This window comes from Halichoerus grypus, chromosome X (genome assembly GCF_964656455.1).
Source record: "Halichoerus grypus chromosome X, mHalGry1.hap1.1, whole genome shotgun sequence".
NCBI classification, from domain to species: domain Eukaryota; kingdom Metazoa; phylum Chordata; class Mammalia; order Carnivora; family Phocidae; genus Halichoerus; species Halichoerus grypus.
This window is the reverse complement of record NC_135727.1, coordinates 81,973,567-81,989,687: the sequence shown is the minus strand read 5'-3', so window position 1 is coordinate 81,989,687 and position 16,121 is coordinate 81,973,567. Positions and strand designations below refer to the sequence as shown.

The 16,121-nt window shown below is 41.6% G+C and overlaps 1 protein-coding gene across 2 annotated transcripts in view; it reads right to left on the bottom strand.

Annotated features, from left to right (window-relative positions):
- Window positions 1–15,624, bottom strand: part of ARHGEF9 (Cdc42 guanine nucleotide exchange factor 9) — a 242,546-nt gene extending 226,922 nt beyond the window's left edge. Inside the window, exon 1 of one of the 2 annotated variants that reach the window (XM_078064907.1) lies at window positions 15,466–15,624. In XM_078064907.1, coding sequence (XP_077921033.1) covers window positions 15,466–15,495 — 30 coding nt within the window. In that variant the 5' untranslated portion in view covers window positions 15,496–15,624. The remainder of the gene's footprint in view (window positions 1–15,465) is intronic. The other variant, XM_078064910.1, reaches the window with a different exon arrangement.
- Between the last annotated feature and the right edge of the window lie 497 nt (window positions 15,625–16,121).

The following is a 16,121-nucleotide window of genomic DNA, read 5'->3' as shown; positions in this document are numbered from 1 at the left end:
GCCACCTACAGCATCCTGAATGAGATCACATCTAAAAGGTAAGTGAAGGTCTTTAAAGGCCATGAGGTATTTGTATATTTTTTTCATGAGTTATTTGTACATTAATTGTCAGGAGATGAGTCCTGGTTCCCACCTCTCTAACAAAGAGTAGCCAAAAGTGTTCTACCACTGGTTGCCACCCCATTGTGAGATGCCAAGTGTTTCCATGTAATAGTTCCTATTTCTAGGAGGTTCTGAGGCTCAGTGATGCCCCACCATCCTTAGCAGCTTCTCAGAAAGGAAAGTAAGTGGCACCCATCCCTGAAGTCTCAACTTCCACCATCCACACATATGCCCAGTTTACAAAGTACAATACTCTTCACTTAAGCAGGAATAGCAATTCTCCAGACCCTGACAACCTGCCCTTACAGGCTCATTTTATCACATATAATGCCCTTTTATCCCCATTATATGGTTTACACCTCATAACAGCCCAAGAAGGCTGTCAAGGGGTGAGGGGTAATCATTCCCATTTTACAGAAGATGAACACTTCGCTTCTCAGAGGGAAAGCAACTTACCCTAGCTCTCACAGCTTCCTGGGAGAATGGAAAGAACAAAGGATTAAGAGTCACAAGACCAAGTTCTGAGAAAAGTGCTTTAAAATATGTAAAGTTCTGTACATTTGGAATTTTAAGAAACTGTAATGCCAGGGCCATGCCTAGAACCCAAATATCCTGTCTCCAGACCAGAACTCTTGCTGCACTGATGACAGAGAAAGAAACAGCAAATAAGGACAAAGAGAAAATTATCCCTCCAAAAATAACTGCAAATTACATTTAAATAGAACTTCACAACTTCCTAAGTATTGCAGCCTTTTATAGTATTTCAACCCCATGGCAACCTTCTGAGAGAAGTACAGCAGGAAATAGGAATTTAAAATTTTAACTATCCACACACATACTTATTCCTCTTTCCTGCTGTATTTTTTCTCATTAGCACTTAGAACTAACATAATATGTACTACTTAATCATTTGCTTAACATGTATCTTCCCTATGGAAATCTATTCCATGAGGACAGGATTTTTGTTTGTTTTGTTCACCATTCAGTGCCTAGAACAGTGCCTGGTACATAGCAGATCCTCAATAAATGTTATTGAGTAAGTGAATGAATAAATGTGTATGTGGTGTGTATGGGTGTGTGTGTGTGTAGAAAGAGAGAGACAGAGACAAGGAGAGACAGAGAGAATGAAAGAGAGAGAATGGCCTATTTTGCATATGAGCAAACTAATATCCAGAGGTGTTAATTTTTCCCAGGAAGGACTTCTGAACTTTCCCATTTCACCATTTCAGCCTATTCCCCTCACCTTGCTGCCTGGCTGGTTCAGGGACATCTTACCTGGGCAAAGGGAACATGTACTACAAATACCTTTTTTGGGCCAACTCCAGACATGGTGGCTACAGGTAGCCTGGGGTTTGCTCGTCATCAGCACACTCTTCCATTCCACAAATATTCAGAGTGTCTGCTATGTACACAAAAGGTACTCTGTCAGGCCTCACTGCCCTTCACACACCCCAAAACTCATAAACACTCAAAAGATTTCCCTGAGTGTTCACCATTCCTGGACTATATAGTGGTGAGGGAGAAAGGAGAAAAAGTTATTTGAATTCTCAGCATGTGGCCTGAGAGTCCCACAGAATTGTGTCTACCTCATAGGATGTTTGGAAGAATTAAATTAGATACACATGCAAAACATTTAGAAAAGTGCCTGGCACAAAATAAATGCTGGCCTGGTAAATATTAGCTATTTTTCTCAAGCCTTATTGCATTCATGATCTTATTACTGGTACCCTTCACCTCTGGAATGAAGGAGGCCAGTCAAACATCCACTTGTGGCAAGTGGGGAGAGTAATGCTTGAGGAGTTACTATAAAGTTACAGACCTACTTCTCATCCTGACTCCGTTCGGAGATAGGTGTGTGGAGAAGATATTTCATCTCTTCCAGGTTTAGTTTCCCCAACTTTAAAGTACAAACACTGTTGTGAGACTTATATGAATTCATATGTGTGAAGGTGTTTTGAAAATGCAAAACACCAAACAAATGTGAGAGATTATTATTGTATTAAAATAATAAAGGCTATCATTAATTGAGCCCTTGTTATGTGAAAGACACTGTATCAAGTGCTTTACATAGATTAAATCATTTCATCCTAACAATAGTATTAATAACCAGGTACTACTGGGCGCCTGGGTGGCTCAGTTGGTTGAGCGACTGCCTTCGGCTCAGGTCATGATCCTGGAGTCCCTGGATCGAGTCCCGCATCGGGCTCCCTGCTCGGCGGGGAGCCTGCTTCTCCCTCTGACCCTCCCCCCTCTCATGTGCTCTCTCTCTCTCATTCTGTCTCAAATAAATAAATAAAATCTTTAAAAAAAAAAAATAACCAGGTACTACTATTTTTCAAGTTTCATAGATAAGGTATGATGGTTTATTTTATGTGTCAACTTGAGTGGACCACGATGCCCAGATATTTGGTCAAACATTATTCTGAATATTTCTGTGAAGGTATTTTCGATGAAATTAACACTTAAATCAGTTGACTTTGAATAAAACAAATAATATTCAATAATGTGAGTGGGGCTAATCTAATCAGTTGACAGTTTTAATAGAACAAAGATTGACCTCCCCTGAGCAAGAAGGAATTCTGCCAGCAGACTGCCTTTGGACTCAGACTGCAACTCTTTGTTTTGCTGGCCTACCCTGCAGGTTTTGGACTTGTACCTCTATATTCACATGAACAAATTCCTTAAAATCTCTCTCCCTCTCCCTCTGTAGACACACACGCACACACACACCCTGTTGCCACTGTTTCTCTGGAGAACCCTGACTAATATAAAAGGAAACTTAGAATGGTTAAATCCCTTGCCCACAACTACACAGCTAGTCAGTGGCAGAGCCAGAAGCTTAACGATCATCTTCCTCATTTCCTCCCTGTCCTACACCTCTTTCAATCAATCCAGCAGCAATTACCATTGATTCTATCTCCAAAAATGATGTTAAATTTTCCCTCCTCTCCCCAACCTCACTGACTTCATTTCTGCAGCAGTCCCTTCATTGGGCTTGTCATCTTCACTTTTGTCCTCCTCAATCCACTCTCTATAGAGTTTGTAAAAGTCAACTTCTCAGATTAATAAATCGACTCCATCATTCCACTGCTTCAAATGCTTCCTATTGTACTTAGAATAAATAGTGTCCAGCACTGTCACATACACTGAGCATATTAACTCACTTAATCTTCATAATAACGCTATGGGTAGTACCATTATTATCCCAATTTTTGAGAGGGCATAACTGAGACACAGTAAGTTTAGGTAACATGCTCATGGTCACAAACCTAAGAAGTAGCGGAGTCAGAATTTGAACCTGGGCAGTCTAGTTCCAGAATATGTGCTATTAACCATGGAACCATACTGCCTTTGAGGATAGCTGATGCACACCTTCCCTGGGCCTACAAGCTCCTTGGCCCTACAAGGCCCTGTGTGAGCTGGTCCCTGCCTGACTGTCTACCATTCTATCATGCCACTTGTCCCTCTCTCCCTGTGCTCCAGTCATGCTGGCTTTCTTTCTATCCCTCAAGCATAGCAGACTATTTCAACCTCAAGGACTTTGTACATGCTATTCCTGCTGCCTCCCCCAAACTCCCCACAAACCTCATTGTCTCTTTCTTTTCTTTATTATAATCCAAAGTTATTAAGATCTTTCCCTAAATCTCTACACAGTTGACTCAACTTAATGTCACTTTCCTGAGTATGCTAGGCAGATCCTTTGACAAAATGTTTCCTCATGACAATAGGGCTTCTTAGACCTAGCTGAATGTATTTATTTCCCTCCACTCCCTGGTTTCCATTACTGAACAGCTTAATCACTTGCAGAACTAGTCATGTTCTAACACACACATATACACAAGAAAAACAGCATGATGAGAAAACTTCTCAAAACAATGGGCTCCTAAGGTGTTCCTCTCATCATGTCATGTGTTTGGGATCTTTCTCAGTCTCTCCTCAAGCAGAGAATTCAGGAAACCTCAGGCTTGGGTAGGAGGATTTGTTCCTTGTAAATGAAATTCTTATTGCATCTCTTAGCACTCAGCAAAACGTTAGTTCTGGTCTTCTGAGGTCTGAATTCAGGGCAGAAGAAAAGATTGTATTCTGCCCATCCAAGTGTATACCCCTCTGTCTTGTCAGAAATACTAATTACTCCTTATATGGATAGAGAATAGCAGAGTTCACACAGCCCTTTCCTGTCTACTCACTCATCTGATTCTCACAGCATACTCAGAAGATAAGTGAGGCTATGTGATAGTTAATTTTATGTATCAACTTGACTGGGCCACAGGGTACCCAGACATTTGGTCAAACATTATTCTGGGTATTTCTAGATAAGATTAACATTTGAATCCATAGACAGAGTAAAGCAGAGTGTCCTCTCCAATGTGGATGGGTCCCGTCCAATTAATTGAATACCTAAATAAAACAAAAATGCTAAGAGGGAAGTCCTCCTGCCTGACAGCTTGGACTAGGACATTGTGTGTGTGTGTGTGTGTGTGTGTGTGTGTGTGTGTACTACCTCTAGCTATCAATGCAACCTCTCCCCTTTTCTTACCCTCTCCATCTGTGCCATGAAAGGAGCCCCCCACCACTCAGTCTTATGTCATTGCCCTTTCTAACAAGGCAAAACTTTTGAGTATGGCATTCAAGGATTCAAGGTCTTTCTTGATGTGGCCCCAGTTCACCTTGCCATGATTACTGGATCCAGCCACCCCAGAGCACCCATATTGTATTTCCAGAACATACTATCCCTTTCATGCCTCAATTATTTGTCTAATGTTGTTCCCTCTGTTGGGAACATTTTTTGGTTCACCTACCATGCCTACTCTCCACATCAGGCTAACTCCATCATCTGAAAGGCTTGACAGTACAGCTTAAATACTTCTATTCTAGGAAGCCTGCTCAATCCTCAACCATATTCTTGCTCTTCTGTACTCACATCACCATCTTGTACCTTCTATAGTATTTCACCCAGGCTGACTTATGTCTACCCTACCGAATTATAAGCTCCTGAAGGCATAAACCACATTTTGTCTTGACTATCCCACACCTCACCCTGAGATACTTCCCTGGAAAGAGTAGCTGCTTGATAAACATCCATTTTCTTAAATGGCCTGTTAAAATCCATTGCAGCATTTTTTATCATGGCAAATGACTGGAGAGGAACTAATTGACCATAAATAAAGGATACGATAGAATCCTATGTAGCCATACAAAAAGAGGCATATCTGCATGTAATGGTATGAAATAATCTTCAAGAACAGTGTTAATTGAAAAAAAGGCAAACACAGAACTGTTGAATATGCTAACTGTATGAAGAAAAGAAAGTGTGTGTGTGTACATAAGTAAATGCTCAAAAAGGCATAGGATATATCTATACAAACACCTAAGAAACTTATGACTGTGGCTGTCTCTAGACTGTGTGACTGAGGACCAGAGGCAGAAAAAAAACTTATGAAGACTTAATTTTTACCCCAATCCCTTCTCTGCTCTTTGAATTTTGTACCATGTGCATATATTACCTATTCAGGATAAATAAATTTTGTCATGCATCTATTACATGGGGAAGGGAACATATTGAGTTGTTATTAAGTATTGACATAAATTTCCTTTTCAGATTAGCTAGAAAGGACCCTGAGGAATGTAATATGATTAGTTGGCAATTGCAAACAAATGAAGCTGTGGTTCTGAGCCAAATGGGATGGGCTCTGGCTCTGAAGGGAATATAAAAATAAAAACAATAAATATTTATATAGCTTTTACTCTCCTCCAGGCATTGTTTAAAGTACCTTACATGCATTCACTCATTTAATCCTCACAACAACACTATCAAATGGGTGTATACTACTATTTTCCCAGCTTTATTTATTTTTTTAAAGATTTTATTTATTTATTTGACAGAGAGAGACACAGCAAGAAAGGGAACACAAGCAGGGGGAGAGGGAGAAGCAGGCTTCCTGCTGAGCAGGGAACCAGCCCGATAACGGGGCTCGATACCAGGGTCCTGGGATCATGACCTGAGCCGAAGGCAGACACTTAACGACTGAGCCACCCAAGTGCCCCTATTTTCCCAACTTTAAAAATGAGGACCTTGAGGTGTTAAGTAGGCTGCCCAAGACCACACAGACAATTAGTGGCCAGAACAAGTATTTGAATGCAGGCAATCTGGTTCCAGGGTCTGTGCTCCTAAACATTATACGATATTGCTAATACCAAGATGGAGTGATGAAAGCTAGAGAACTCTGCCTGCTGTATCACCAGCACCTAACAGTTTATAAATAATCAATAAATACATTGGATAAATGTATGAATGGATGGATGGACCAAATAAATTGATGTGTGCATGGGTGAGTAAATAAGTGAGGGGATGAGGGATGGATAGAGGGATGGGGGTGAATGGGTTGTAGCTGGGTGGGTGGGTTGTGGAAAGAGTAAGGCTTTTTAAATCAGATCTTGATTTGAAATCTGATGCTCCCCTTTATTTAGCCCTGAGCAAGGTACTTAAACTTTCTATCCCTGTTTCTAAGCCAGACTAAGCTATGAACTCTCAAAGGGCAGGGACATTTTTCTGTTTCATTCCCTGCTTTATCCCCAATGACTAGAAGAGTACCTATCACATGGTAGGTGCTCAGCAAATATTTGTTACATGAACTTATAAACTAACAAATGTGGACATTAAAACCCATTTTGTAGGGGCTAATGTGAGGATTGACTGAGATTACATTTAGTATAACTGGCATATAAGAGGTGAGCTTCCCTTCCCTTGCCCCCTACTAATGAAGATTGCAGAAGGCACACTTAACTGGGAATTGAGATACGTGGATTCTTTTCCCAGTTACTGAGTAGCTGTGTGGTCTTGGGTCAAGCACTTTCCCTCTCTGAGACCCAGTTTTCACAATCTATAAAATGAGTGGTATTCAACATTTTGTGTAACAGGTGGGGGGGGGGGATGCAGGGCAAGCAAAACCCTTTTCCAAAACCTTAAGCAACAATCCAACATGTAAAGAAAAAACCCAAGGTGCTCTTCATAGATCAAAGATGGGAGACCTGAATTTCTGGCTGCCCCTGCCCACCTCCTCTCCTTGAGGCACTGCCATGGTAATTCTAGGGCATTCAGGTAGGGGTCTGCAAACCTTTTCTGTAATGGGTCAAATAGTGAATGTTGTAGGCTTTGCAGGCTATATGGTCTCTGTCACAACTGCTCAACTCTGTCTTTGTATCATAAAGGCAAAATGGGCATGGCCGTGTTTCCATAAAACTTAATTTTTGGACACTGAGATTTGAATTTCATATAAATTTTCATATAATTTCATGTATGTGTCACAAGATATTATTCTTTTTTCAATCTTTTTCCAGCTATTTAAAAATATAAAAACCATTCTTAGCCTGTAGGCTGGATTTGACTGGCAGACTGCAGTTTGCTGACCCCTGATCTAAGGAGTTGGACTAAATTATTCCCAATGTCCATCAACTTGGACATTATAGCTGAGGCAGCCCAGAAGCAACATGAGCACTATAAAGAATAAAGCCTGAAACTATACTTGCCATGAAATTCTGGAAAGCAGATAACAGAGTGGACTTGATCTGCTCTAGGTTAGCAGAACACCTCAAAAAAGGCGGCTCAGGTTTTGTTCCCATCCCTCATTTCCCCAGGCTGAAACGGATTTTGAAATACTTAGTAGTTCATCTATTGTCAGAACTTCATCTGTCACTAATACCTCTCAATCCTCTGAGCTCCATATGTAGATCATCAACTGCCTACTGGATATGCCGCATACGAGGCTGTCCAAACATCCCAGACTCAACATGGCTCAGACTGTACTTGTCATCTCCTCTCTCCACCTCCTCCCTAAACACTGTTCCTCATTTTGCATTCCTCATTTCTGTGAGGGATATCACCATTCATTTGGTCTCAAAAGAAGACTCTGTCACTGAAAGGAAGCAAAGGAAGACTAGGGTATGTCACGTCTTGATTGATCTTTCACCAGATTGATGGTGGTATTTTAACTATGGCCACATCAATCAGGCTATGGCTTATAGTCCAAAGTCAAATTCAAGTCCTGAGATTCTGTGTTTTTACGCTGGCAGACATACATGTGAATTAACTATGACAATGACTGTAGGTTGTCTCCCCACAGCCCACTCTCCCCTTCTTCTTTTGTATCAGAAACCTTGCAGCTGATTGTTGGCTGTGCACATTGTCACCCAGTTTACATGACTACTTTCCCAAGTTTCCCTTGCAACTGAAAGCACTCTCGTAACTCACTTCTTTTTTATTTTATTTTATTTCTTTGACAGAGAGAGAGAGAGATAGCGAGAGAGGGAACACAAGCAGGGGGAGTGGGAGAGGGAGAAGCAGGCTTCCCGCTGACTAGGGAGCCTGATGCGGGGCTCGATCCCAGGACCGCAGGATCATGACATGAGCCGAAGGCAGACGCTTAAAGACTGAGCCACCCAGGTGCCCCTTGTAACTCAGTTCTGACCAATGAGGTATAAGTAGAAATATTAAATAGGGCCTTTAGGAAGATTTCTTTAAAAAGGATAGTCAAGTTCTTTTCTTCTTGTTTTAACTTTCCTGTTTCTTAGAATGTGGATGTTAACAAATGTTCTGGAGCCTCCACAACCATCTTGGACCATTAAGCAACCTCAACAATGAAAACTAAATGCTGGGATGGTGGAACAGAGAAGTTCTTAAAAGCTTCATGAAGCTGCCATACTGGCCCTGATATGCTTATCTCCTGACCTACTTTATGTGAAATAAAACCTGTGTGTTTTAAGCCAGTGTAGAGAGATCTCTGTAATTCATAGTAGAATCAAGCCAACTATTAAACTTACTAATTGGCCATTTTATCTTACCTATTCAGAGATTTCCACCAAATTCAACATTGTGGCTTTTATAAAGGTCACATGAAATCTGGCATGGAATTTAGTCTACGATTTCATATTCTTTTCCAAAGCAGTGCATTACCAAGGGTGGGACAATAGAAGTGGGCAAACCTTAGTGCAGGCAATGAAGGAGTGCACTATCCTCAAAACTGCTAGAACTCATACAGGAATTCAGTAAAGTGGCAGGATATAAAATCAATGCACAGAAATCAGTGGCATTCCTATACACCAACAACAAGATAGAAGAAAGAGAAGTTAAGGAGTCGATCCCATTTACAATTGCACCCAAAACCATAAGATACCTAGGAATAAATCTAACCAAAGAGGCAAAGGATCTGTACTCAAAAAACTATAAAATACTCATGAAAGAAATTGAGGAAGACACAAAGAAATGGAAAAACGTTCCATGCTCATGGATTGGAAGAACAAATATTGTGAAGATGTCAATGCTACCTAGAGCAATCTACACATTCAATGCAATCCCTATCAAAATACTATCCACTTTTTTCAAAGAAATGGAACAAATAATCCTAAAATTTGTGTGGAACCAGACAAGACCCCGAATAGCCAGAGGAATGTTGAAAAAGAAAAGCAAAGCTGGTGGCATCACAATTCTGGACGTCCAGCTCTATTACAAAGCTGTAATCACCAAGACAGTATGGTAATGGCACAAAAACAGACACATAGATCAATGGAACAGAATAGAGAGCCCAGAAATGGACCCTCAATGCTATGGTCAACTAATCTTCGACAAAGCAGGAAAGAATGTTCAATGGAAAAAAGACAGTCTCTTCAACAAATGGTGTTGGGAAAATTGGACAGCCACATGCAGAAGAATGAAACTGGACCATTTCCTTACACCACACTCAAAAATAGACTCAAAATGGTTGAAAGACCTAAATGTGAGACAGGAGTCCATCAACATCCTAAAGGAGAACACAGGTAGCAACCTCTTCGACCTCAGCTGCAGCAACTTCTTCCTAGAAACATCGCCAAAGGCAAGGGAAGCAAGGGCCAAAATGAACTATTGGGACTTCATCAGGATAAAAAGCTTTTGCACAGCAAAAGAAACAGTCAACAAAACCAAAAGACAACCGACAGAATGGGAGAAGATATTTGCAAATGACATATCAGATAAAGGGCTAGTATCTAAAATCTATAAAGAACTTATCAAACTCAACACCCAAAGAACAAATGATCCAATCAAGAAATGGGCAGAAGACATGAACAGACATTTTTCCAAAGAAGACATCCAAATGGCCAACAGACAGATGAAAAAGTACTCAACATCACTCGGCATCAGGGAAATCCAGATGAAAACCTCAATGAGATACCACCTCACACCAGTCAGAATGGTTAAAATTAACAAGTCAGGAAATGACAGATGTTGGCAGGGATGTGGAGAAAGGGGAACCCTCCTACACTGTTGGTGGGAATGCAAGCTGGTGCAGCCACTCTGGAAAACAGTATGGAGGTTCCTCAAAAAGTTGGAAATAAAGCTACCCTATGACCCAGCAATTGCACTACTGGGTATGTACCCCAAAGATACAAATGTAGGAACCCGAAGGGGTACGTGAACCCCGATGTTTATAGCAGCAATGTCCACAATAGCCAAACTATGGAAAGAGCCAAGATGTCCATCGACAGATGAATGGATAAAGAAGAAGTGGTATATATATATATACAATGGAATATTATGCAGCCATCAAAAATAATGAAATCTTGCCATTTGCAATGACGTGGATGGAATTGGAGGGTATTATGCTGAGTGAAATAAGTCAATCAGAGAAAGACATGTATCATGTGATCTCACAGATATGAGGAATTCTTAATCTCAGGAAACAAACTGAGGTTTGCTGGAGTGGTGGGGGGTGGGAGGGATGGGGTGGCTGGGTGATAGACACTGGGGAGGGTATGTGCTATGGTGAGCACTGTGAATTGTGTAAGACTGTTGAATCACAGACCTGTACCTCGGCAACAAATAATACATTATATGTTAAAAAAAAAAAAAAAAAAAGAGGAAGATAACAGGAAGGGAAAAATGAAGGCGGGAAATCGGAGGAGGAGATGAACCATGAGAGACTATGGACTCTGAGAAACAAGCTTAGAGTTCTAGAGGGGAGGGGGGTGGGGGGATGGGTTAGTCTGGTGATGGGTACTAAAGAGGGCACGCACTGAATGGAGCACTGGGTGTTATACGCAAACAATGAATCATGGAACACTACATCAAAAACAAATGATGTAATGTATGGTGATTAACATAACATAATAAAATTAAATTAAAAAATAAAAATAAAAATAAAAAGGAGTGCACTATCTGTAAAGATTTTTTTAAAAGATGAAAAGTCAAAGTATTTTTTTTTCACTATGGATCAGTAATTTTAAACAATGTCAGTAATAAAATACTCCTCCCTGAATAAAACCTTTTGTTGGTCAAAATTCTAAGCAATTGTTGTTAAACAATTTAAAACTGAGTTTTAAATCATCACCTTATATTACTTTCCTTTAATAACACTGTATTCTATAGGGAAATGGATTCAGTTGTGCACCCCCCCCCCCATATACACAGACTTTACAGGTGTTCCTTCAGTTCATTTCACTTGCAAAGCTTTAAAATCATTCAAGGTAGCTTTGGGTGAATTTCAGTCTGCAATCCCTCTGGTACTATATGTTTCATCATTTAAATAGTAGGTTCACAGTAAACAATGATAGCACAGGGATTGTAAAGTCAAAGAAATAGAATGTAAGTCACTTCTATTCTGTCATTCTATTTGACCAACTGGAGTTTTTATTTGTGCTTAAAATTTAAAACAGCAAAAACAATACAAATTGCAATGTGTACTATTTTTGTTCAGTAAGCACACATTTTAGGTTATATGTGAAATGTTACTGAATTTAAATATCTTTTAAATTGAAGTTTATTCTTTTTCATTGCTAATTATTTTAAAATTAAAAGCAAAACAATAAAATAATTATTAGTACTGATTACTACGTGATTATTATTCAAAATACTTTTGTCATATAAATGAGAGTATTAAAATGAGTTATTCCAGATATTATATATGTTAAGTATACCACATCTCTAAAGTAGTAATAATATAATTAATCTTATTGTCCAGAATCCTAGAAAGCAAGGAACAAGCTCACTGGTAATTCACATAGAACAAACCCTCAATTAGGCCCATCAGAGGCCAGAAACCCAAAGCAGATCATTTGATCATTGACTTAGATGTGAAATGTCCTTGCCTACATCCACCCATCCTTCATTCATTCTAGCCCCACACTCAGCCATATGAGAATCAGATGGGTGGTCAGAAAGGAAAAAGGAATGTGTTGGGAAAACTGGACAGCCATTATCTACAAATGATTCTGGGTATAGCCCTTTTACCCTCATCCAAGCCACCATCACCTCTAACCTGGACTATTGTAAGAGCCTCCTTACACCTTTTACCTTTGCCCCACTACAATTTATTCTGTTAAATTTTAAGTCAGATTATGTTCCTTACATATTCAAGCCTTCCAAAAGCTACCAATATCACTCAGATTAAATGTTCCGGGGGAAACTGGCTTCCATGCTGTTCCTTAAACAAACCAGTTGTGCTCCACCTCTCTCTCCACAACGCCTCCTCTGGCTATTTCTTATGTGTAGAACCTTCTTCTCCTAAATATCTGCACAGAGCTTGTTTCTTCATTTCCTACACATCTCTGCTCAAATGTCTCTTAATCAGAGAGGCTCTGAATCATCTGTCTAATATATCATCCCATCCCCTATTTATCTCTATTCTTTTACCAGGTTATCTTTTTCTTCTTAGTGCTTAGCACCTCCTGCCATATTATATATTAATTCGTGTAATTGTTTAGTGAACACTCAGCCCCCAGAATGTAAGATCCATGAGAATGTAGAATTTGTTTTTGTTCACTGTCTCCCCAGCACCTAAATCAGTGCCAACTCATAGTAGATACTCTATATTTTTTTAATGAATTAACAACCTCAATAGCAACTATGAAATAAGATATTTTACACCCATTTTATAGATGAGAATACTGAGGATGAAAGAAGTTTGACAACTGGCAATTGTTTCAGAGCTGAGAAGTATAAAAGCCAGGACTTCATCCTCAGACTTGTGACTCTGAGACCAGCATTCTTTCCACTCTATGCCTAACCCAACACAAATTGCATTGCAAACAGAAGTTATGAATAAATATGCTAAACAATTTACCATCAAAAGTGAACTCACAGGTTTTTTAACACTCTCTACTGAGAAAGATTTTATTCTGTAAAATCCTTACTGATGTTTTATGTTCAAGGACTTTGATTCACATGTGACACTTGCAATCAGTTAAAATAGTCAAATGTTCTAAAAAGAAATCCCACTATTATAAAAAGCCTAATATAAATTTCAAGCACTTTGCAAATGAAAGAATAAGGAGTAAAGACCTTTTGACTGACAACATTATAAAATGGTGGCTAAATAAATATTCCCTGTCTTTTTTTTCATAATGAGCCACTAGTTACATTTTGTCCAACATTTACCTTTAGGAATCTGAGACTCTCAGACCTCAAAGGAATTTTGGTAATCATCAATAGGCCCATTTAACAGGTGAGAAAACTGAGGCCCAAACTTTCCTATCAAAACAATAGCAGGGCCAAGACTAGAGGTTTCCTGCCTCCAGACTAGAATAAAGTTTCTTGAATTCTAGCAAATGATTAAATAAATGCTTTCATCATATAATATTCACCACTCAAGTCCCCTAAAAATATTATAAGAATTCCCCATCAATCTTTAACTCCATAGTCTCTACAAGGTATCTGTTACTCCCTCTTTTCTCTCACACACAAATGGCAAAACTCCAGATTTCTCCCATTACTTCAATCTGTTGTCAATGGGTGGCTCTTGACCCTTATGCTAAAATATATTTAGAAGAGGTGGGAGGTCTCACCCATACTCAGCTGCCAGAAATACCAGGACTGTCATGTTTTGTTTTGTTTTTCAGACAAATTTCATGACATTAGTTCATCCTGAAAGAAGTTCTTTCCCAAGATCATGACTGTTTGTCCCTCTCTGCCTATCAGCACCATTTGAACTGAAGTTTCTGTGAAGCAGTGGAGAGGGACAATGACAAAAAGACAGAAGACTCCTGTGCTAGACTCAGTTTTGCCTTCATGGAGCTGTTTGGCCCTGGGCAAGTCTCTCCCATTCTCTGGGTTGCAGCTTTCCTGAATGGATGACAAGGACTTGAAGGTCTTTTCCTGATCTAACCTTTTCTGGTTCTACAGACATTTGAAACAGCTTTGATGGGACCCCAGGGAAAGAGGGAAGTCTGAGAAGAGTCTCTTAAAGCTCTGGCATATAGGAATATAAACTGGATGCCTTTAAGAACCAGTGAAACAGAATCCTAAGGAAACCATGAGGAAAGGAGGAGGACAGCTCCTCTGAATACAGTCCTAATCCATACCAAATTCCTCTCCCCTTCCAGAACAGGAGTAAAAAATGAGTTAAATATCAGTTTTTACCAACTGCTTCAGGCTACTTTTCTTCAGCTGTGGGTTGTGGCTGGCAGTGCAGAAGTGTGGGCTAAGATTGCCATCAGCACCTGCTGACCCAACCCAACTGCCCTCTAAGACCCTCCTGTCCATGCCTCCAAACCCCCAGAGTCCCTGATCAGACTTGAGCTACCTCTGGCTGAGTGAGAGATGCATCAAGATGCAGCCACCACTTCCTCTCTTCAAGGGAAGTCATTCCAAGGTCTCCAGGTGGAGAAGGGAGCACCATAGCATACAATGAACTGTTGGAGGATAATACTAAGCACACACACACAAGCACACACTCCTTGGATGGGGGTGGGGATAAGAAAGAGCTCTTCTAACTGAATAGGGCTCAGACCCAATCCCAGGATGAGGGTTTCTGCAGCTCTCTCTCCTTTACAAAACCCCAAGTGTGAACAGGGTGACTCCAGCCCAGGCAAGGAAGAGCTCCAGGGCCCCCCTATGCAGCGTCCCTGAGAGTCACTCCCTGGCCCTCAAGCCCTGAGACTGGCCAGGGTGAAGGGGTACATGCAGCCTTTTTGAGGGACCATGAATCTCTCGCATACTGCCTTCTCCACAATCCCAGGCTTTTTGATTACCCTCTCCCTCCCAAACCCATACCAGCTCACCGGGCACCTTCAAGACTCACTGTTCCCAAAGACCCTCTGCCAGCCCCCCTTGCCTCATTGGCCTTCCAGGTGACCCCCACTCTCATTTCACCCCAATGGGGGGGAGTACGTAGGGATGCGGAGGGGGATGGGAGGGGTCTTTCTTCAGCAGGCGAGTGAGCAAGGGCTCCTAAAATGGCCACAGCAAGCTCGCTACTGTCTCAAGGACAGTGACGGAGAGGGCGGTGGGCAGAAGCCAGGGGCCTCACTGCAGGGCGGCTGATGAAGAAGCCGGAGGTGGAGGGTGGGGCTAGGGGGACTGAGGCTTAGGGAGGGTAAACCGGGGTTATATGCACTCACCATTCCTGATCCGCCCCTTATCCACTGCATGGTGCCCGCGAAGTCCGGCTTCTCTGAGGCCTGCGTGGCTGGCGCGGGTTGTCTCAGGCAGGCTGGGCTGGCAGGGCTGGATCGAATGAAAGCCCAAGCGCCCCCTCCGCCTCCCCTCCTCCACAGCCCTACAGCTCAATCCCCTCCGCCCCGGACCTCCCCTTCAGTCAGGTTGTTCCATCCCAGCTGGCAGGCTCTGCCTCTCCGCCCTCCAGCTCCAGGAGTGCTTGACTGAGAGAAGCGTAGGAGGAGGGTCCCAACCGACTGCCTTTGTCCCCTGCCAAGGCTTCAGAACTGGGAGGTGGGGTGCAGGGAGAGGATGGGGGTAAATGACCTTCACCCGGGAGAAGGCGGAGGCCACCTCTTCCTGCCCTCCCCTCCGTGCTGTAGTTAGATGCTGTTTATTGTGGGGCTCCCAGCTGTGCCAATTGTGTCGAGTCAGCGAAAAGTCCTCTCCAAAGTTGCCAGAGGTGTTGGGCCAACCTCTGAAATAATAAGATCCTGCTCCAGTGGAGCCATGCCAACACTCTCCTGCCTCCCTTCCCCCAGCCCTCGCTCTGCATACTCCCCTCGGATCCTTTCTCCTATTGTGTACTCTTTGGGGGCTTTCATCCTCATTACTTTCG